The 21298-nt window shown below is 54.4% G+C and overlaps 1 protein-coding gene across 9 annotated transcripts in view; it reads left to right on the top strand.

Moving 5' to 3' along the window:
* Positions 1-21298, top strand: part of LOC118232528 (ELKS/Rab6-interacting/CAST family member 1-like) — a 223498-nt gene that overhangs the window by 112676 nt on the left and 89524 nt on the right. For all 9 annotated transcript variants that reach the window (XM_035427588.1, XM_035427594.1, XM_035427589.1 and 6 more), the window contains 2 exons: positions 966-1097; positions 15676-15836. In XM_035427588.1, coding sequence (XP_035283479.1) covers positions 966-1097; positions 15676-15836 — 293 coding nt within the window. The remainder of the gene's footprint in view (positions 1-965; positions 1098-15675; positions 15837-21298) is intronic.

Genomic DNA, 21298 nt, shown 5'->3' with positions numbered 1-21298 from the left:
CTTAGGCTCCAGAGCGTCCTGCAGCGCTGTCCGTCATTGTCGCTCATGTCAGCCTCGCCCTCCCTGCGCGAGTGGCGATGCCCCCTCTATAGAGCGGCTCAGAGCCACGGGCCCAGCACAGTGCAGTCAGCAGGGGAACGGAGGGGCAGCCGCGTTTCTGTGGCAACGCGCAGCAGTACGGAATCGGCTCGTTTGATTCTAAACACCTATTGGTTTTCCAAAAATAATGATTTATTCATGTTTAGCGTTTGCGTTTTGTTTTTTTCCCACCTTTTTCTTTCCACGGCAAATGTTTCCGCCCCCGGCATCTCCTCACTGCGGGCCGTGCGTTCGCTTGCAGCGGATAATGAGCAGACGAAAATTAAAACGAACGCTCGGCTCGCACCTCGGGGCATGTAAAGGAATATAAGCGCCGCGCGGCGGCGGCAGGAAACGCCGTTTTACGCCTCTCTTCCCGCTCCGGGTTTGAGTAGCGCCGCGCGTTCTCGTTTTGAGTGACTGGGCGTCGGCCAGCGGGAGCAGCAGGTGAATCACCAGCGCGGTGTGAGCGGTTTGGGCGTGCGTAAGCGCTTACGCTGGGGCTGTTTCTAATGCCCCCCTCCCACCCCTCCCAACACCACCACCGTCGCCCTGCTGCGGATGACACTTTGCGGTCGTCTGGACGAGTGTTAAGTCCTGAACACGGTGTCTAAGTGGCGCATGTGTTCTGAATAAACTGCCTAACGTTGCCAACATTCCGTGTGGTTTTCGTTTGATGTTTTCGGTTTGTTTGTCATATCGTCTTTCGGTGCTGTGGTCCTTCTTCCAATTTGAGGCCTGTCATTGTGTGTGCATCTCCAGACCCCCTCCACCTCCCCCTCCTCCTCCTCCCAAACCCCCCAGTTTCAATGGACGTGTACAGAAAACCAGCCTCTGAGGCGTCAGGCGTGCTCACTCTCCTGCGTCCTTGTTTCTCTCCGTCCCAGGATTCCTTGCGGCATAAGGACGACCGCATCGAGGAGCTGGAGGAGGCGCTGCGGGAGAGCGTGCAGATCACGGCCGAGCGGGAGATGGTCCTGGCTCAGGAGGAGGCCGCTCGCACGCACGCCGAGAAGCAGGTGAGCGCCCCGCCCCGCCCCGCCCGGGCCCCGCCCACCTCGTCCGCCCATCTGTCCTCCCGTCTCTCCGTCCCTCCTTCCCCTCCTGCACTGACCTGAGGCCCCTGGGGGCCACCGTGCTGGAGTAAGGGTACTCCGCTGGGTCTGAAGACAGGAACTCACTACTGACTGCAAATCCCTTTGAACATCAACTTCTCACTCAGAGTCAAATTAGCACAGATCCAGGCTCTGCTGGCCACAAGCTGTACTGAGCGAACGTGAGGAATTCATTAAAGCCTGACTCACTGCTTACTATGCAACCAGAATTATATTTCTGATTGTATATAGAGAACAGAAACTGTGATGACAGGTAGTAAAAGAACACACTGCAGAGCCTTTCTGTGTGACTTCAGCCCTTTGAGGAGCCTACGTGCTGAAGCTTTGAGTGAAGGTTTGTCTTTAGCGCTGTAAGAGTGCACAATGCGGCCCTTCTCCCGCGCCGTGGCCACGGCTGCTCGGAATATACACGGCCGACATTTCGCTTCAAACTGTCCAGGCCCGAAATCGCCGCTGACAGATCTTGTTTTTTTTACTGCAGTACACGGACAGTTTAGAGTCGGTGGCGTGGGTTTGGCCCGGGTTTACGGAGCTAATTCAGACCGAAGCCGACGCTCGCTCGCACGCATGCACGCGGTGACGCTCGGAAAAAGGCGGGCCCGTCACGGTGGCGGTGCGGGCGAGCGTCGCCGTGCCAACCCCAACCCCCGAGCCCCTGGAGCCGGTTCCTCTGGCGCGAGCCGGCCGAGAGTTTGTGTCTCCAGTCAGTCTTCATCATGCAAGATAAACAGATACGAGCCCGTGAAACAACTGGGTTTTTCCATTCCCTTTCTGAATGGCGAATTTGAGAAATCACCAGTGTTTTTTAAGTAGGGGGGAGAAAAGCCTCCGTGTCCTGTGCGGTGTAATTCCGCGAAGACTTGTGTGCTGGTAATGCATCGCCAGGGATTATTAAACACAGCACAGCTGCATCTGTGAGAGCGCCAGCAGTTTAGATACCATCAAATCCAAATAATTCCCTTGAATTAAATCTTTTTCATATGAACTGATGAAATAAATAGAGACGAGGTTCAGAAGTTTCCGGACTGTTTGCTTGGACGCGTCGGTTCTCACGCTGGCCCGGGCTCTTGGAAGCCCTTGTTCCTGTCATTCTAAATCCAAATAAAACTCCCTTTAATAGTCGGCTTTTAATGATTTGTTTGTGCGTGTCGAGGGCCTGGAGTTTGTTGCCGTGGCTGCGATGCCCCAGGACCGCCGCACTGTCGGGTGATGCGACCGCGCGTTCATGAACCGTCTGGGTCTGGCCGTCTGTCTGTCTGGGGCCCCGGACCCATGTCTGCCCGGGCTGACCCCTTTGAGGGTCCCCTGGGCCTTCTTTATTTGAGGGGCCCTTTGCAAGCCAATGGTGGTCCCTAAGCTTGAAGGTGGAACTTGGGGCTCAGGGGGGAAACGGACTCGTCCAGAACCGGGGTCATTTTTCCCTTGTCCCGTTTCGTTCCGTTCCGTGCGGTCCGAGAGGGTCTACACGGCCCTGCTCCCTCTTAATTAGGCAGACCCCCCTGTAGGAACCACAGCCAGGACTGCGCTTAAATCAGCCCGGCTGGAGGCGGCCGTTAAAATGATTCAGGGTACCGAGAGGGAAGGAAGTCAGCGTCCCTCCCTGCTCCGTTCATCACCCTGTGACATCACAAAGCATAGGGGGTGGAGCCCAGCTGTCTCGTGAGGGCGGAGCTTCCGGAGGGATCCCAGAAGATCAGGCCTGTCAGCCAAAACGCGTCCTGGTTTCTCTTCATTGTGGAAGAAGAGCATGTGAATGTGGGAGGGAACAGTGTTACTGTAGAACAGCTTTCCTTTGAAACTTTTCCTCATCCTGTGTGTGGGTAAAATTTCTCCCCTTCTGTAATACTGGCAAAAACATGCCCTCTTTGTGTCATTGACAAAGGCACCAGACAACAGGGATTCTTTAAGGTCTTCGAAAGAAACATAGGTATAATTTTACAACAGAAAAAAGCGAGGTCAGGTTTGTTGTAGCTGGCATCAGTGCGCTGTGAGCGCGGTGCTCCGTCTCGGCCCTCCGTGAGCGCCGCGGGCGCGTCACTGCCGACGAGAGCGCTAATCATTCCCACGCCGCCGCCGCCATCAGCGCTCCACCTCCGCCAGCCCATCCTCTTTCATCTGCCCATCTGCTCTCAATTCACCCTGATTGCGCTCCCCCCCCCCCCCCGCTCTCTCTTCCCCCCCCCCCCTCTCTTCCCTTCATCATCGGCGCTGTGTGTCCTCCGCGCAGTCCGGACTCATTCCGGTCTCCGCGCGAAAAGCCCGTCGTCAGCGCGTAGCCACGTAACGCCACGAGGCAGCGGGGGGGGGGGGGGGCGGCGAGCCCGAGGGCGCCGTGGGCGCCGTCAGCTGAAACGCCAGCGGCAGTCGCGTCGGCCATTTTGTGCGTCTCTGATGTGGTCTGTCGAGTCTGGACGTGTGGTCCACTGCAGCCGTCTGCGTGTCCCTCAGTTGCCCCCTCTCTGCCCCCCCCCCCTCCCCCTACACCGCACACCCGCTCTCTGGGCTGAGAACCCAGCCGAACAGCGCCACCCTCTGTCCGTATGGAGCCAGCGGTATTCTCCCCTCACCACACCTGCCTGGACCAATACGCTCGAGCCGCTCTGTGGTCTCTCTCTCTCTCTCTCTCTCTCTCTCTCTCTCTCTCTCTCTCTCTCTCTCTCTCTCTCTCTCTCTCTCTCTCTCTCTCTCTCTCTCTCTCTCTCTCTCTCTCTCTCTCTCTCTCTCTCTCTCTCTCTCTCTCTCTCTCTCTCTCTCTCTCTCTCTCTCTCTCTCTCTCTCTCTCTCTCTCTCTCTCTCTCTCTCTCTCTCTCTCTCTGTTGCACGCTGGGTTCCGACCGCAGTCTGACCCTCAGAACCTCCTTCAAAGCAGAGGTCCTGTCAGAAGCCAGCAGAACAAAGGCTTTTGTTCTGGTTAGGGGTGCATTAGGGGGGTCTCCTCACGGCGAACCATCCCGTGAACACCGCGCTCCGCGCCCCTGCAGGGGGCCGGCCTGTTAAAAGGGCGAGAGCGGGGCGTAGCAGAGTTTCCGTTCCGCGCGCGGCGCGGCGGAGAGAGACCGGACCATGTGACACGGCGCATTCAGACGCGCGGCTGGCGTGAAGCTGATGTATGGCGGGTGTGCGCAGACGCGACGCAGGCCGCCCGCGCGGGTCCAGTCAAAACGTTTGTCCAAGACCGCACGAAAACACACGTCCCGCTCCAGACATGATTCACTGGCCAAATGACATGTTTTATAACATTCCCCGCGGGCACCCAACCAAAGAAAGCCTCCCCGAGTCTGACGGACAGGAGGGGGGGGGCAGCTCGTCTGTACCCCCGTGTCCCGTCCAGTCGCGTCCCGTCCTGAACCTTCCTCAACCTCCCTCCTCACGCTCCTCACGCCATCCTCTTCGTCGCCCCTCCTCCTCCTCCTCTGTTGTCACGGCGTCTCCAGGGAAACCCGCCCCCGCGTCCGGCCCCACCCCGTCCTCTCTGCCCGTCCTCTCTGCCCCCAATTTTCGCGGCCTGTTTGGGGAATTGCTTCAGTCTTCTCCTTCTTCTGCTTCTTCTGTTTATTTTGTCTGTTTTGATTTTATATAATTTTTCTCTTCTCTATTTCTTCTCTGTCACCTCTCTGCTACTCACTGCCTGTCTGAAGCACTTACATGAACCACTGCATGACTCCAACCACGCGGGCTTTAAGTGGTTCAAGGTATGAAATGGTTAATCCTCGTCTTTGGTTTGTAATGATTATTTTTCATTGCGTCTGACTTTCCTCAGCCAAAATACATATTGCTTTCGTGCATTTTTCTGCGTTTTTCACCATTTAGTTTTTTTTTTTTTTTTTTTTGGAGGGCGGGGGTGGGGGTGCATGTCATTGCATCATGCTCACCATGGCTTTCATTTTATTGCTGTTTTATGTTTCCCTTTTAAAAAAACAAAACAAAAAAACACAATTTCTCATTTTCCTGTCGGGACGACGTGCGGAGCCTGAAGCACGCTGAACCTCGGGGGGGTTCCAACGCTTCATTGTTCTGCTGAAGAATGAATCCTGGTGGAGGTTCATCCATCGGGGAACAGTCACCCTGAAAGGTGTCCTGACTGCCTGAACCAGACAGCTTGAAAGGCCTCTCACCTGCGTCTCCCTCCCTTTGCGCCGAGCCTTTGAAGACTCCTCCTTCTGTAAATACGCTGCCGGGAGACGTGCCCTGAATGGGAGATCTCGAGCAGCCAGGCTCATCCTTCTTTCCCTCCCAACAGTGACGGTGAGAAGGCACAAACAAGCGTGCGGGGAAATGGAAGAGTGTAGTGGGACGAGCGGGAGTCGAGCGCGTGCGGTGCTGTTCCTTTCCGCCGATCTGGTGACAGTGCGGGATCCGGCCTATTCCGCTCCTGCGCTGATGGATGTATGTTTTCTGGCCTTTGTGTCGGAGGCTTTCCTGTCACCACTAAAATGAGTTTTTTTACGGTCCAAGAGATTAACTTACAAATATTAGTTTAGCTGCATTCCGTCACTTGAACTTCCCTTCCTTTTTTAGAGCAATGGGGTTTGCAGTTCAAACCCCAAAACTCCAGGGGGCGGTGTGACAAGCCGCTCTCACTGTCATCGTGCTGAGTGAGGCCTGTAGGCCCATAATCTGAAATGCGCTCCCACCATGGAAACTAGTAAGGCTGGAAAAAATAAAACGGTCCTTATTGCCGCTGCTCTTTCTCAAGAGTGTGTATTTGAGACCTCATCAATAACTGCCTGCGTTGAATAATAAAACAGAGGCATAAAACTGTTAATACGCTCCAAAATAAATGATATTGCCCAAGGCCCCCGGCACCCGAAACGCAACGCGAAGCAGAGCCCGGCTGTGTTGAGATTGGCTACAAGGCCTTCCCCCTCTCGCGAAGGAGGCCGCTGTTTTGGCAGTTGCACTCTCACCCCAAAGAACAGAGAGGGAAGGGAGAGCAGAAAACAGCGTGTGTGCCGCTGCATTAAGCAGCTTTATTAGGGCTCTGTGCAAGCCTGCGGAGGCCCGAGCAGCTCTCCTGTTCCTGCGAGGCGGTGATTACAGCACTGACTGGGGAGAGAGAGAGGGAGAGGGAGAGGGAGGGAGAGGGAGAGAGAGAGAGGCACGAACCCAGCCTTCCCGCCGCTCGGCCCCACATGACCTCTCCTCCAGGCCGCTCCTCCTCCTCCTCCTCGCATCCTCCCGTTTTCCCCCCGGCTCGGCCCTGCAGGAGTCGCGCCGGACGGGCTCCGCAGCTCCCAGAATCCTCTGCTGCCGCGACCACGAAGGACCCCCCCGAGAGGCCTGTGGGTCGGGCGCGTTCCCGCCATCTGCTTATGCCGTTTAGCGTCGCTATGGTAGCGCCGCACACCGCACTCCTCTCCCGGTATTTCATCCGGATGAAGAAAGAAAGGGCTCGTCTTTTTGTTAGAGTTTTACCCCCGACATTCTTTTCCAAAAGATGTAATTGCAGCAGTTACATTTTGTTCTCATTGCCATTCATTCCATTTTGAACGTCTTTTTTTTTTTTTTGAACTGCCATTTTGGATGAATTGGGTTTTTTTGTGTTTTTCGGTGTTTGTGGTTGCTCTTTTACTATATGAATGTGCTTACCATTTCCTGTCTCTCTTTCCGTTCCTGCTTTCACAGCACAAGGAGGCAAGTATCTGCAGCACAGCTGAAACTCTCTCTTTCTCTCCTCCTCATTTGCTTTCATCTTTTCTCCCTCTTTTTCGTTTAGCCTCTCTGCTCTGCCATCCAGCTCTCTGCTTCTCTTCCCCGGTTTAAGGGCCTGGTTTGCGCGCAGGGCAAGCAGTCAAAGCATTCAAACTCGCGACTCTGTCAGTAGGGCAGGGCAGGTCCACCTGACCTTAAGGACCTCTCTTCTAATGGAGCATCATCAGACGGTCGTCCACTGAAGTGCCTGATACTTTTTTCTTTTTTACCCGTTGTCGAGTAACCATGTTATAGTTCAGGTTTGATGGTGTGATCAGTGTCTGAGGTTTTTTTTCTCACCTGAGAGAAAAGGAAACGTGGAGCTCAGCTCACAGCTCCAGAAACGTCTGCTGTTGAAAGAAAATGCTGCTGCTCTCTAGGACTCAGAAACCTTTAGTTGCCTTTGTATGAAAAAGTGTTTTTTACATTGATTAAGGGAGCTGGTGCTGGAGGGAATTTTCTTCCTGAATCATGTTCTCTCTCATGGTAAGCAGTCAGTGTGCACCCAGACTGAAGAGGTGACTCATGGGTAAACGTTCCTGTAGGAGGCGAGGCATGTACCCCAGGGGTGCTGTACGCTCATGTATGGTCTGCATTGCTTGCTTCAGGTTCATGCTCGCACCAGTGATGTCACGTGCCATCTGTTTTTAGGCAGACTGAGCCACGTTCCTCTCGGCCTGGTGATGAATCAGAGATCGGCTTTCCTCCCCAGACAGACGTTTGGGTGTAAAAATCAGCCCTTAACGAACCTTAATGAGCGATTCCCGATTTCTATAAGCCTCCTGACCGGGTCCCCAGTCCTCTTCCAGTCAGCCTGCTGGAACCCGAGGCCATTTACAGGAAGACCACACTGCAGCACCCACCCCCCCCCCTCCTATCCCCCACCCACCCCTGAGGCTGAAAGGAGCTTTAGTCACCCAGCTGAAGTGCAGTGGTGATGTTATCTGCCCTGTGGCTCAGACAGTCACAGCAGCTCCCTGTGGTCCCTACATGCGGAGCTGATTAGCGTCCCGCAGCGCTCCCCGCCCCACACCTTCCCACTCTGCACCGCTCCACTCTCCACACAGATCCTCTGCTCCACACCTTCCCACTGTGCACCGCTCTACTCTCCACAAAGACCCTCTGCTCCACACCTTCCCACTGCGCACCGCTCCCCTCTCCACAAAGATCCTCTGCTCCACACCTTCCCACTCTGCACCGCTCCACTCTCCACACAGATCCTCTGCTCCACACCTTCCCACTCTGCACCGCTCCACTCTCCACAAAGATCCTCTGCTCCACACCTTCCCACTGCGCACCACTACTCTCCACAAAGATCCTGTGCTTCACACCTTCCCACTGTGCACCACTCCACTCTCCACAAAGATCCTCTGCTCCACACCTTCCACTGCGCACCGCTCCACTCTCCACAAAGATCCTCTGCTCCACACCTTCCCACTGTGCACCACTCCACTCTCCACAAAGATCCTCTGCTCCACACCTTCCACTGCGCACCGCTCTACTCTCCACAAAGATCCTCTGCTCCTCACCTTCCCACTGTGCACCACTCCACTCTCCACAAAGATCCTCTGCTCCACACCTTCCCACTGCGCACCGCTCTACTCTCCACAAAGATCCTCTGCTCCACACCTTCCCACTGCGCACCGCTCCACACCTTCCCACTGCGCACTGCTCCACTCTCCACAAAGATCCTCTGCTCCACACCTTCCCACTGCGCACCGCTCCACTCTCCACAAAGATCCTCTGCTCCACACCTTCCCACTGCGCACCGCTCCACTCTCCACAAAGATCCTCTGCTCCACACCTTCCCACTGCGCACCGCTCCACTCTCCACAAAGATCCTCTGCTCCACACCTTCCCACTGCGCACCGCTCCACTCTCCACAAAGATCCTCTGCTGTTCAGTGCTGAGAGATATTCTACACCATAGCCCTCTAACACTAAAGAGCCTCTATACCACTGTGCTCTGGTACCATAGAGCTTCTACACCTCAGCCCTTTTCACCACAGTGCTTACATAGACCCTCTATAACACAGTGTGGACCTTGACCCTCTATACCACAGTACTCTGATACTGTATATACCACAGTGCTAAGACAAATATTCTACACCATAGCATCGTATCCCTGTTTATGTGAGTGAATATGCTGCACTTCAGGTTTGCCTGAGCTTGGAGGGCGATGTCCTACACCCCACAGCTAGACCCCTATACTGCAAAACTCCACAGCACTCTACTCTATGAACACCAGTGGCTGTGCATTCATTGTGTGAATGTGGGGTGGTTCTCCACCTGATAAACTCTCCAGGATCAATAGAAGCACATCAGGCTAGCTGATATGCTGCCTACCATCTGTATGTGCAGAGTGAGTGGGGGGGGGAAAACTATACTGTAAGTGTTCAAGGTGCAGTGGCATTCGTCCTCATTCATATTAAGCTAGCAGTAGAGACCACCGTCGTAGTCACTGTCATGTACTGGGGTTACTGCCAGTCTGTTAGTTCTCATGCATACAGTATGTGTTAGCAGGCCGAAGCCATGTGTTGTGCAGGTGTTTACTGTAGGTGTTGTGGGGAATACGAATGCTGTGTAAGAGCTATTGGACTTTAGCAGTATGTAAAGTAGAGAGTTAAATGGAGGCTGACTGGTGTTAAATTGCCCATACTGTGCTGTCGGTGTTGTGTAGGAATGTTTTCCCACTGTGAGGAAAGCACTGCAGGACTTGTGCTCTGCAGCTGCAGTTAGATTCAGAGCCTTGAGTGTGTGTGTGTGTGTGTCTGTGTCCATCAGTCTCTGAGAGAGCATGTGTAAGTGTGTTGTTTCTGTGAGTATTTGGGAGTGTGTGTGTGCATGTACAGTATCTGTGTGAGTGCATGAGTGCTTGTGAATTTTTATATGAATGCATGTGTGCATCTGGCAGGGGGACAGTCACAGGTGAGACACAGCACAGGTGCAGAGACAGACGCCCTGCTCAGTCTAACAGGGCGCAGGGTACACAGTGAGCCGCTCTGACTCAGACCCTGTGCCGGCGTGCCCGCCTGGCTGCGTTTGGTGCCCCTCTGCCGGCCCCGCGCCGCACCCTGCGCCTCTCCCCGCGCCTCTGAGCGAAGCCCCGGGGGCTAATGACATCGAGCTGATCCTCTTAATCACCGCCGGCTCCACACAGGGATTACCCAGCATCTCAGGGGGCTCACACCCGCACACTCTCTCAGCTCACCACACAGGGATTACCCAGCATCTCAGGGAGCTCACACCCGCACACTCTCTCAGCTCTCCACACAGGGATTACCCAGCATCTCAGGGAGCTCACACCCGCACACTCTCTCAGGCTCTGCACAAGGCCCGCACCGGTAAGTGGGGTCCGCATGCTTATTTAGTGCCGTTATAATCCCTCACTTAAATATAACGCGTTGGAGAAGTGGTGAGAGGAAGGGAGGAGGGGGGGGGAGGGGGAGGGGGGCGGTTTGGCTGGCATCAATGTCAGTGGCAAGGTCGTCCCTGCCCTGCTCTGTGAGTGGAGCCTGTTTGCCCTTACTGAAGCAGAACGTAGCGAAGTGTCCTATGCTTTTCACAGCATGAGGATTTCACACAAGGGGTTCAGAGGGGGAAGGGCTGGGGGTTGAAGGTCACAGAGAAAGGTTGTCTTTTTGTATCTGCTTTAGTGTTTCCTCTGCTGTGGTGTAGAGCGGTCCGGGGTGTGTGAGTGTGTTTTCTGTGCTGTGGTGTAGAGCGGTCCTGGGTGTGTGAGTGTGTTTTCTGTGCTGTGGTGTAGAGCGGTCCTGGGTGTGAGAGTGTGTTTCCTCTGCTGTGGTGTAGAGCGATCTTTGGTGTGTGAGTGTGTTTTCTGTGCTGTGGTGTAGAACAGTCCTGGGTGTGAGAGTGTGTTTCCTCAGCTGTGGTGTAGAGCGGTCCCGGGTGTGTGAGTGTGTTTTCTGTGCTGTGGTGTAGAGCGGTCCTGGGTGTGAGAGTGTGTTTCCTGTGCTGTGGTGTAGAGCGGTCCTGGGTGTGTGAGTGTGTTTTCTGTGCTGTGGTGTAGAGCGGTCCTGGGTGTGTGAGTGTGTTTTCTGTGCTGTGGTGTAGAGCGGTCCTGGGTGTGAGAGTGTGTTTCCTCAGCTGTGGTGTAGAACAGTCCTGGGTGTGTGAGTGTGTTTCCTGTGCTGTGATGTAGAGCGGTCCTGTGTGTGTGTGTGTGTTTTCTGTGCTGTGGTGTAGAGCGACTCTGGGTGTGAGAGTGTGTTTCCTCAGCTGTGGTGTAGAGCGGTCTTTGGTGTGTGAGTGTGTTTTCTCCTTTGTGGTGTAGAGCGGTCCTGGGTGTGTGAGTGTGTTTTCTGTGCTGTGGTGTAGAGCGGTCTTTGGTGTGTGAGTGTGTTTTCTCCTTTGTGGTGTAGAGCGGTCCTGGGTGTGTGAGTGTGTTTTCTGTGCTGTGGTGTAGAGCGGTCTTTGGTGTGTGAGTGTGTTTTCTCCTTTGTGGTGTAGAGCGGTCCTGGGTGTGTGAGTGTGTTTTCTGTGCTGTGGTGTAGAGCGGTCTTTGGTGTGTGAGTGTGTTTTCTCCTTTGTGGTGTAGAGCGGTCCTGGGTGTGTGAGTGTGTTTTCTGTGCTGTGGTGTAGAGCGGTCTTTGGTGTGTGAGTGTGTTTTCTGTGCTGTGGTGTAGAGCGGTCCTGGGTGTGTGAGTGTGTTTTCTGTGCTGTGGTGTAGAGCGGTCTTTGGTGTGTGAGTGTGTTTTCTCCTTTGTGGTGTAGAGCGGTCCTGGGTGTGTGAGTGTGTTTTCTGTGCTGTGGTGTAGAGCGGTCTTTGGTGTGTGAGTGTGTTTTCTCCTTTGTGTTGTAGAGCGGTCCTGGGTGTGTGAGTGTGTTTTCTGTGCTGTGGTGTAGAGCGGTCTTTGGTGTGTGAGTGTGTTTTCTCCTTTGTGGTGTAGAGCGGTCCTGGGTGTGTGAGTGTGTTTTCTGTGCTGTGGTGTAGAGCGGTCTTTGGTGTGTGAGTGTGTTTTCTCCTTTGTGGTGTAGAGCGGTCCTGGGTGTGTGAGTGTGTTTCCTGTGCTGTGGTGTAGAGCGGTCCTGGGTGTGTGAGTGTGTTTTCTGTGCTGTGGTGTAGAACAGTCCTGGGTGTGAGAGTGTGTTTCCTGTGCTGTGGTGTAGAGCGGTCTTTGGTGTGTGAGTGTGTTTCCTGTGCTGTGGTGTAGAGCGGTCCTGGGTGTGTGAGTGTGTTTCCTGTGCTGTGGTGTAGAGCGGTCCTGGGTGTGTGAGTGTGTTTTCTGTGCTGTGGTGTAGAGCGGTCCTGGGTGTGTGAGTGTGTTTCCTGTGCTGTGGTGTAGAGCGGTCCTGCGTGTGTGAGTGTGTTTTCTCCTTTGTGATGTAGAGCGGTCCCGGGTGTGTGAGTGTGTTTTCTGTGCTGTGATGTAGAGCGGTCCTGCGTGTGTGAGTGTGTTTTCTCCTTTGTGATGTAGAGCGGTCCCGGGTGTGTGAGTGTGTGTTGTGTGCTGTGGTGTAGAGCGGTCCTGGGTGTGTGAGTGTGTTTCCTGTGCTGTGGTGTAGAGCGGTCCTGGGTGTGAGAGTGTGTTTTCAGTGCTGTGGTGTAGAGCGGTCCTGGGTGTGAGAGTGTGTTTCCTGTGCTGTGGTGTAGAACAGTCCTGGGTGTGTGAGTGTGTTTCCTGTGCTGTGGTGTAGAACAGTCCTGGGTGTGTGAGTGTGTTTTCTGTGCTGTGGTGTAGAGCGGTCCTGGGTGTGTGAGTGTGTTTCCTGTGCTGTGGTGTAGAGCGGTCCTGGGTGTGTGAGTGTGTTTCCTGTGCTGTGGTGTAGAACAGTCCTGGGTGTGTGAGTGTGTTTCCTGTGCTGTGGTGTAGAGCGACTCTGGCTCCAGCTCGTCTCATAGCACCGCAGTGATGTGACAGCAGGGTACTGCAGGGAGGCGTTTGTCATCCGGAAGGCAAGGGTGTTCCAAGGGCTCCTCTGCATAATGCGGTCCCACGGGGGGAACTCTGTCCCGGGCTGTCACGTCCGCGCTGCTTCTGTTTTTAGCGCCGGCTCCCGCGCCCCCGTTTCGCCGCCCCGCCCCGCTGAGCCCCGCCCCGCCCCGGCGTGCCACAGCGTCGCGAGCGCAGCCCGTTTGTCACCCTCCGCTGGCGTTCTTCTTCACGGGTCCATCCCCCCCTCCCCGGGGTCTGTGTGAACCGCAGTCTCATCGATACCGTCGCCCCCTGGTGGCTCTTCATGGTGGGGACCCCAGCAGCATGTGAACCTCAAGCTCTGTTCGGTGCTAAAACACCGTACTTCAACATCCATCATTTTCCGGGCCTTCTCTCGGCCCTGCTCTGAGGTGTTTCCACAGGCCAGCAGCTCTGGTCTCGGCTTTCTCTCTGCCCTTCATTAGGGGCGTGTCCCGCAGGGAGCTTTTCGTCCAATAGGGGCGGTTCTTTCTTAATGAGGAAGTAAGGCTGGCGCACATGCAGTTCCAGCGGATGTTCTTCTGTGTTCAGATTCGTGTGGACCTTCGTTCAGTACGTGCGGTAATCAGAGGTACAAAAAGAGACGTTCTTAAGCGGTGCCAAGGCTGAGCGAAGGACCGCGCGACTGCACATCCGCTCGAGATCGCTTGAAAGGCCGGAAAGAAATTGGAAGACGTCTCAAGGCCACTCGTGGCAAGTGGGTGTTGTTGCAGCCTGTTGGCTTCGCGAGGAGAGTAAGAGGAATGAAACTTGGCGAGCGGGTCGAGGAGCGCGGCAGGAAAACAGATAGCCATAAATTTGGCGTGTCGTGTTTCGCTGTGTACAGCGTACCGCTGAGAAATTGGAGGGAGCGCAGTGCATTAGGCCGCTGAGTTACGAGCGCAGGTTGCCGCAGTGGTGAGCGCATTCCCAGATGCTGTGGGGCCGTACCAGCAGAGGGCGCCGTGGAGCGCTTCGCCGTAAAACCTCCGGTCAGGTGCATCAGGGTCACGTGACCAGCTCCGGCGGGGTAACCCCGCACTGCGAAATGTCCCCCAGTCCGTGCGCTCCAACCGCGAGTGCCACGAAAAGATGGCGGCTTTTAGCGGTTTAGCCAAAACCCGTTGGCCAGGGGCGGCAGGAAAACGTGATTAGAGCCGGAATGGGTGTTGTTTCACCGAGAACGGCTGGAGCGCTATGCACGTGAAAGGGGATCCGGGCCGCTGCGAGCGGGACCTGGAAAGCTGCCCCTCGCAAAAGCGAGATGCCTGAGGTGTCGGGCTGAGCCCTGCTCAGAAGGGCCCGGTTTATGAGGAGGATATACGAGCCACCGGAGAAGGGGGGGGGGGGGGCTGGCCGCGGGGCTGGAGCCACCAGCCGGAGCTCTTCCTGCGAGCCGAGAGCGTCCAAACAGCGCCGGGGTAGACCGCAGCGTATTCTGCCCCCTGAGGAAGCGCATAGTTGCGTGCGCGTTAACCCCTTCCGCCGAGCGTAAACCTGTCCTCTATTTCTGATTTACTCGCCTTACCCCGCCTCGAATCCGTTCCGCTGATTGCAATCAGGGTGTGGAGACGTCAAGGAAGGTTACACAAATTGTGCAAGACAGAATAGTTTCTCGCTGCTTGACTTTTATAAGGAATGGACTGAAGTAGCGGTAAGTATTCATGGCTGAAGTAGCACTAAGTATTCATGGCTTTCTTTAAAGCAGACATTTGGGTTTTGCGATGTGTGTGCCATACGCAGAACACAAGTTCCCACACAAAACTGCAAGGCTTCATACTTTTAAAGCTTTGTGCGATGCACACTGTGTACACTTTCATATGATTGACACTGTGTATGGTTTCATGTGATTGATACATTGTAATTCATCATGTGTTTGATACTGTGTAAGGATCCATGTGATTGATACTCTCTGAAGATGTGTGTGATTGATACTCTCTGAAGATGTATGTGATTGATACTCTCTGAAGATGTATGTGATTGATACTCTCTGAAGATGTATGTGATTGATACTCTCTGAAGATGTGTGTGATTGATACTTTGTGAAGATGTGTGATTGATACTGTGTGAAGATGTGTGATTGATACTTTGTGAAGATGTGTGATTGATACTGTGTGAAATAGTGAGTTCTTTGCAGGCCTCTCTTCCTCCAGCTCCACACAGTTCCCAGGTCTCTCAGCGTGTGGCTGTGCAGCTCAGACCTCTCTGTGAAGCCCTGTCTAAGCGTGTCTCTAACCCCTGGATCTCTCTCTCTCCCTGTCTGTTTGTGTTTGTGTACACGTATGTGTGTGTGCGTGTTTATGTGGATGTGTGTGTGTGCGTCTGACATATGATACCCCGTGTCCCATTCTGTTAATGGCTCTGTTTATTGTGCTCTCTCTCTCTCTTGCTGTCTTCCTGTCTCTCGCCCATTCTCTCTCTCCCTCTCTCTCGCTGTCTGCCTCTCTCTCCCCAATTTTCTCTCGCTGTCTTCCTCTCTCACCCCCATTCTCTCTCTCTCTCTCGCTGTCTTCCTCTCTCGCCCCATTCTCTCTCTCTCTCACTGTCTTCCTCTCTCTCCCCCATTCTCTCTCTCTCACCCTCCCTCTCTCTTCTTCTTTCCCTCTCCCTGCCTCTCTCTGCGTGGTGTGGGTGACGTGTTCCTCCTGCGTATCTCCCGGCCTTGTCCGAGTGTCCGTCTCGCCGTCTCTCTCGCTCTTTCTCTCTTCCTCTTCGTCCTCTTCGTCCTCGTCCGTCCGTGTCTCTCGCTCCGCCTGCGTCCCGTCCGTCCGTGTCCTCCGTGTGGGCGCGTGCGGCGGTGCGTGCGTCCGTGTCCGTGTGTCTGCGTCCGTGTGTCTGCGTGTGCTCCTGTGCTGTGTGCTGCGTGCGTGTGGGCAGATGGAGGAGCTGCTGGCGGCCATGGAGAAGGTGAAGCAGGAGCTGGAGTCCATGAAGGCCAAGCTGTCGTCCACCCAGCAGTCCCTGGCCGAGAAGGAGGCGCACCTGACCACACTGCGGGCCGAGCGCCGGAAGCACCTGGAGGAGGTGCTGGAGATGAAGTAAGAGCCCCGCCCCGAGCGTTAGCGTCCGGAACGTTCCGCCTTTACCGGCGGCTCGCGTCAGCGTCAGCGTCAGCGTCAGCGTCAGCGTCAGCGTTAGCGTCAGCCTTGCACTACTGCTGCCGTGCTTCCTCGCTCTGCCGGTTGCCCATTGTGAGGAAGTCATTCAGCTGTTGAAGGACAAGAGGTTTATTCTGTTCCTGCCAGTGAACATGGTGCGTAGTGCAGCGCTTCCTGTCTGTGTGCAGATGTTAAAAGTGTTGTTACTCATGTGGTGATCCGCATTGGCTTCTCTGCTTTCTCTTTGAACGGTCTCGGCCTGAGTTTAAACCTGTGATTTTTATGGGCTTGGAAAATAATTGCAAAATCCCGTAAGGTTTATATTTTTACCTACACAATTGGCATGTCGTATTATTTGATGATGATGTCACTTAGCAGCTGTACTTGTTCAGGATGACTGGCGGCATAATAATTATAAAATATTATCTTAACATGATCTAGAAAGGAGGGAAAAAATAGATCTCGTCAAGATTCAGAACACGCTCCGTTTTGTTAAAACAGAAATGCAAATATGCCGAGAAATTAATTTAATTTTACAGTTCAGATCAGAAACAAGCTGGTGAACAGTGTCTGTAAGGGGAAGGAAATCATCAGCTGAAAGACATGATTGAATTTAAGGCGTTCAGTGCAGCATGACAGGAAGAGGAATGGCGGAATGACAGAACCGGGGGGGTCATGGGGAGGTAAATGGGTTTCTCTCCTCTTGTGTATAACGTGGTTATAATGCTGCTGCCAGAGGCGTTGGGCCTCGCCACCGTCCTGTTCTTCAAGGCTGGAGAAGGGAGTATTTTCAGCGAGGGGAGATATTCAGACTTAGATACCCGCGAGCGGGTCTATTAATGGACCGTAAGTGGGGGCCACTTCAGCGGTTCCAGAGATACAGGCCGGTCCGGGGGCCGTAAATCACTTTACCGAGTGCCCACTTCAGCCCGGCCCGCTCCCCACGTGCCCGCCCTTCAAAACCACCGGACCTCCAGGACGGGATCCAGGAGAGGCACGCGCTCGGGCCTGCCGCTATCGGTGCTTCCGCTCTGGCACTCGGACGCAGCCGCTCCTCAAGCTGCGGGTGGTCATGTGACGTTGAGCGGCAGAACCCTGCCGCTGAAAAGACCATGAGGCGCACCGGGCTCTGTGAGAGCCCTGGGGACCGCCACTGCGGCCTGATTCAGCAGAGAGAGGGAGATGTGCGCTCACACACACACGCACACACAGATGTAGCGTGACATCACCCAAGAGCTGCGCTGGTGCTGTTTAAGTGGGTCTGTGTTTGGACGTGCGACGAGTAGATTATATAAACCTCACCCGCTCTTTGGAGTTCTCTCAGGTCCATCTCCCAAGGTTCCACACATGCTCAAAGAACCCCTGCTGGGCCTTCAGAGAGCCTATCAGACACACGCATGCAGATCTGTGGGGCCTTTAGGACACTCTCCAGCACATAAACCCAATGAACCCTTTAGGGACTTTATCAGGAGCATACAGTTACACCTCTGCTGATTAGATGGCCAATCAGGCGCGCATTCTACATGGCCAAAGGTATGTGGACACCAAACATCCAGCATTCCATCCATAATTATGGGCATTTATATGGAGTTGGCCTTTTGCTGCTATAACCACCTCCAGTCTTCCGGGAGGACTTTATACTTGATGTTGGAGCGTTGTTGCAGGGATTTGCTTTCATTCAGCCAGAAGAGCATTAGTGAGGTTGGGCACTGATTGGGCGATTAGGCCTGGCTTGCAGTTGGCTTTCCAATTCATTCCAAAAGCATTGGATGGGATTGAGGTCAGGGTTCTGTGCAGGCCGCTCCTTCCCCACCATTCTCAACAAACCATTTCTATGTGGACCTCGCCGTGTGCCCGGGGGCATTGTCATGCTGAAAGAGGTAAGGGCCAAACTGTTGGGGAAGCACAGAATTGTCTAGAATGTGATTGTATGCTGTAGAATTAAGATTTTCCTTCACTGGAACTAAGGGGCCTATCCCAAACCATGAAAAACAGCCATAGACAAAATGGTGTCCAGTTACTTTTGGTCATATAGTGTATTATATGTCTAGACCTGTAGGATCTGCAGGTAGCCTATGTGGTCTATAGGACAGCCTATCAGGTACTTACACCAAGACCAGCAGGGCCAATGTACAGTATGGCCTACCTGGACAGGCACACACAAGCACGCACGCACGCGCACACATACACACACACACACACACACACACACACACACACACACACACACACACAGCCTGGGCACTGTGACAGATGGGGCCTGCATACCCAGGGCTTGATTGATATATGGCCACCTGGCAGGAGGAGGTGTGATTGGAGCATTGCGGCGACTTCTATGGTTCTGAGGAGTCCTCTGCATGTTCCTGGTGGAAACATTAAACTCCATTACCTTCTTATTAAACGCCAGTCTGTTTGAATAGGCCTCCGAAAAAAGGTATTCGCCGTGAAGACATGTATTATTTATTATGTGAAGTTGAAACAGGAATATGAAAAACTGGAGGGCATCCTGATCTGTGCTTAATGATATTTAATATAAGCTCACAAGGTTTATACAAGACCTATAAAACATAAATGAAAATATTTGAGAATCACACACACGCCCACTGTGCTAGTTGTGCTGTACAAAGGGCATTAGTGGTTCACCTCAGCCGGGGGTGGGGGGGGGGTGTTGGAGTGTCCTTTTTCAGAGCAATGCTCCTATAGTTTCAGTGTGTATCCCATTAGGGGAGGGTAAAGATCAAAAACGGATGCAAACACAGTAATCTGTTTCTGTTTGGGGCATTTAAGGGTGCGAGTATTTGGCGAGAGCAAACCCCATTAGCCACCATTTTCACTCGAGGACCTTTCTGTGTGTTCAGGGACGGGCGCTTCTGATTGGACGACCGGCTCTTGCTCGGGACCTGATCTTTCCGCGTGATCAGTTTGTTCCTCCACCTTTTTCCGCGGGTAAACGCTTTAAAGGAAGATAAGGAGGACGCTGTCTGGGAGTGGGATGGGGGTCTTTATCTCCCCGAAACGTGTGTGAATTAATGCGGTGCGCTGCCAGTCGTAAAAGTGAGATCCTTCCCTGAATGCGAGAGAAGAAAAACAGTGTGGAGCGGAACCAGGTCCAAACGCAGCCGTAAAAAACCCTGAGGTCTGCAGCGCATGAACGGGGTCCAGTGTGCGCCTCCACCAGCCTCCCAAACCACACGCTTTAAAAATAAAAAAATTCAAAAAATACGGCCACAAATGTTTTTCAAATAGGCGTTCGGGTGGTGCGTTGGTGGTGGGGGTGGGTGGGTGGGTGTGGGAGTTCGGGGAAGGCCGGGGGGGGGGTCGGGGGCATCGGGGTGCGTGTAGCGTCTGTTTTTGTGGGTTGGCGCGGGGGCGAAACGCGGTCGCAGGGGGGGGGGGGGAGCCCAGCCCGCTGCAGGCAGCGTGTCGCCTGGAGCCCGGGGGCACATTACCGGAACTCATTAGAACAGAAAGAGAACCCGGTGGACAGAGAGGCGCGCTGGGGCTTTCTTTGGGCCCGGATGTCTAACCGCGCTGATTATAAATGATTGCTGCCATCTTGAACTCTTCAGCGGGCGCTGTACCCACATGCCCTTGCTGTACGGTGCGGTACGGTGCGGTGCGGTACGCTCGCGCGCTGGCTCACGATCCGCCGCGAAAGGCATCCGGAGCGGAAACATCAAGCGCTTTGTTTCGTTACGGCCGTAATGCGCTCCAGGGCCACGACAATGGCCTTATTGTAGTCTTACCGCCATGCTGACTCTCCCTGGGCAGGGCTACAGTGTCAGTGCGCCGCTGTATCACATTCTTTTTGACCATGAATGTAATGCTAGATTCATAAGCTAATAGCTAAGGGGAGGGGGGGTGCAGCGCTAGGCTATCTAGGCTACGCGTGTCTTTCAGAGTGAGCTGAAGCTGGCGCGCGGGCGCTGTTTGGGCAGGCGGGGGTTAAAGGGAACGCACCGCGTCTGAGCGGTTTCACTAATGTTATAATCCGGCACGCGCTGACGGCGCGAGCAGTAAAATCCAGGGCTGTCATTCAGGCAGGATGAAAAGCGATTACCCCGCCGTCTCCGTCCCAGTGTACCCCGAATGTGGGAGGGGCTTAGCGCTCAGAATCTGCCCCCCTGCCTCCGCTCCTTTCCTCGGTCTCCAAATTTCCATGCTTTTGTCCCTGAGAAGCACAGAGGTGCTGCCGGCTGCATGAGGCCGTTCTCCGGGCTGGCTGCAGTTGCCGGGTAACAGCGCCATCGCCCGGCCCCGTCCTCCCGCCGAAACGCACCGCTCCTCCTGGGGGTCACCTGCACTCCCCCGGAACGGCACCCCGGCCGTTGCCCCCCTCCCTTTTCAAGAACGGAGAATTTCGGGTCAAAATGCGAACTCAATTGTAACATTTGGGGGGGGGGGCAATTTCTCATTGTGCCATGCGTGCCTTTCATCCCTCTTATGAGAGCGGGCCGTGGACGTTTATGGGGAGGAAAACACAAAACAAACAGCACGCGTTGACAGAGGGCTGCTGGGTAATGAGGCGTGGCCCGGCTGTTCAGAGGGGGTACGCTGCCCAATGGGAACCTGCCGTCGCCCTGGGCGCAGACGCTCACTGTGGCGACTGTGAGGGCGTCTTCTCAGCCCCTCAAAGGCCGTAAATCCAGACGAGAGAACTTACCGCTGCTGTTTGTTTTATTTTACCGCTCTCCCATGGTCATGCTAATTGATTGATTTTGGTAAGAACATTCGGGCTCGAGCTTTGGCTCTGTAACCCTTTCCACTGCAGCAGCTCCGTAGAGAACCCAGCTTCACCCACTTCTGAGAACCCTTAAAAGGTCATGGTGCGAATGCCGGGCCTTCGGTATTCTCTGTGTGTGCGTGTGCATTGGTCTGTGTCTTAGTATTCTTTGTCCTGAGGCTTATACAATGTATTTGTCCCCTTCAGTAGGATCTCTTGCTGTATTTCTGTGGAGTGGTGCAGTAGCTGCAGTGGCCATTTTAGTGAGGTGTCTGAATGCAGAAATGTTGGTGCTGGTGGTGGATGTGGTTCTGGTGTCTGTAGTTCATGTGTCACAGCAGCTGGGTTGTATTGTCCTGGGTCACTCAGCTCATGTGAGTGGACAAGGCTGTGAGGGTGGGGGTGTGTGTGTGTGTGTGCAAGCGCACGGCGGGGGTGGGGAGGGGAGTGTGTGTGTCCACATGCGAGCATGCAGGTCTGCCCTTACAAAGTGCCCATTCACTGCCGGTCACCTGGGCTGCTAATTGGCCCTTTTACCACCCCCGCCTGCCCCCAGAACGGGGCGGGGTTTGGACCCATTATAGGGATGACTGCTTCAGAAAATAAAGAGGGAGCAGTCCGGCGTGTGGGGGGGGGGTGCCTCTGCACACAAAGCCCGATTGAGCCCCCGCTCGGCGCT

This window comes from Anguilla anguilla, chromosome 7, assembly GCF_013347855.1.
Source record: "Anguilla anguilla isolate fAngAng1 chromosome 7, fAngAng1.pri, whole genome shotgun sequence".
NCBI classification, from domain to species: Eukaryota; Metazoa; Chordata; class Actinopteri; order Anguilliformes; family Anguillidae; genus Anguilla; species Anguilla anguilla.
The sequence above is the reverse complement of the archived record's forward strand: the minus strand, read 5'-3'. Positions and strand labels throughout refer to the sequence as shown.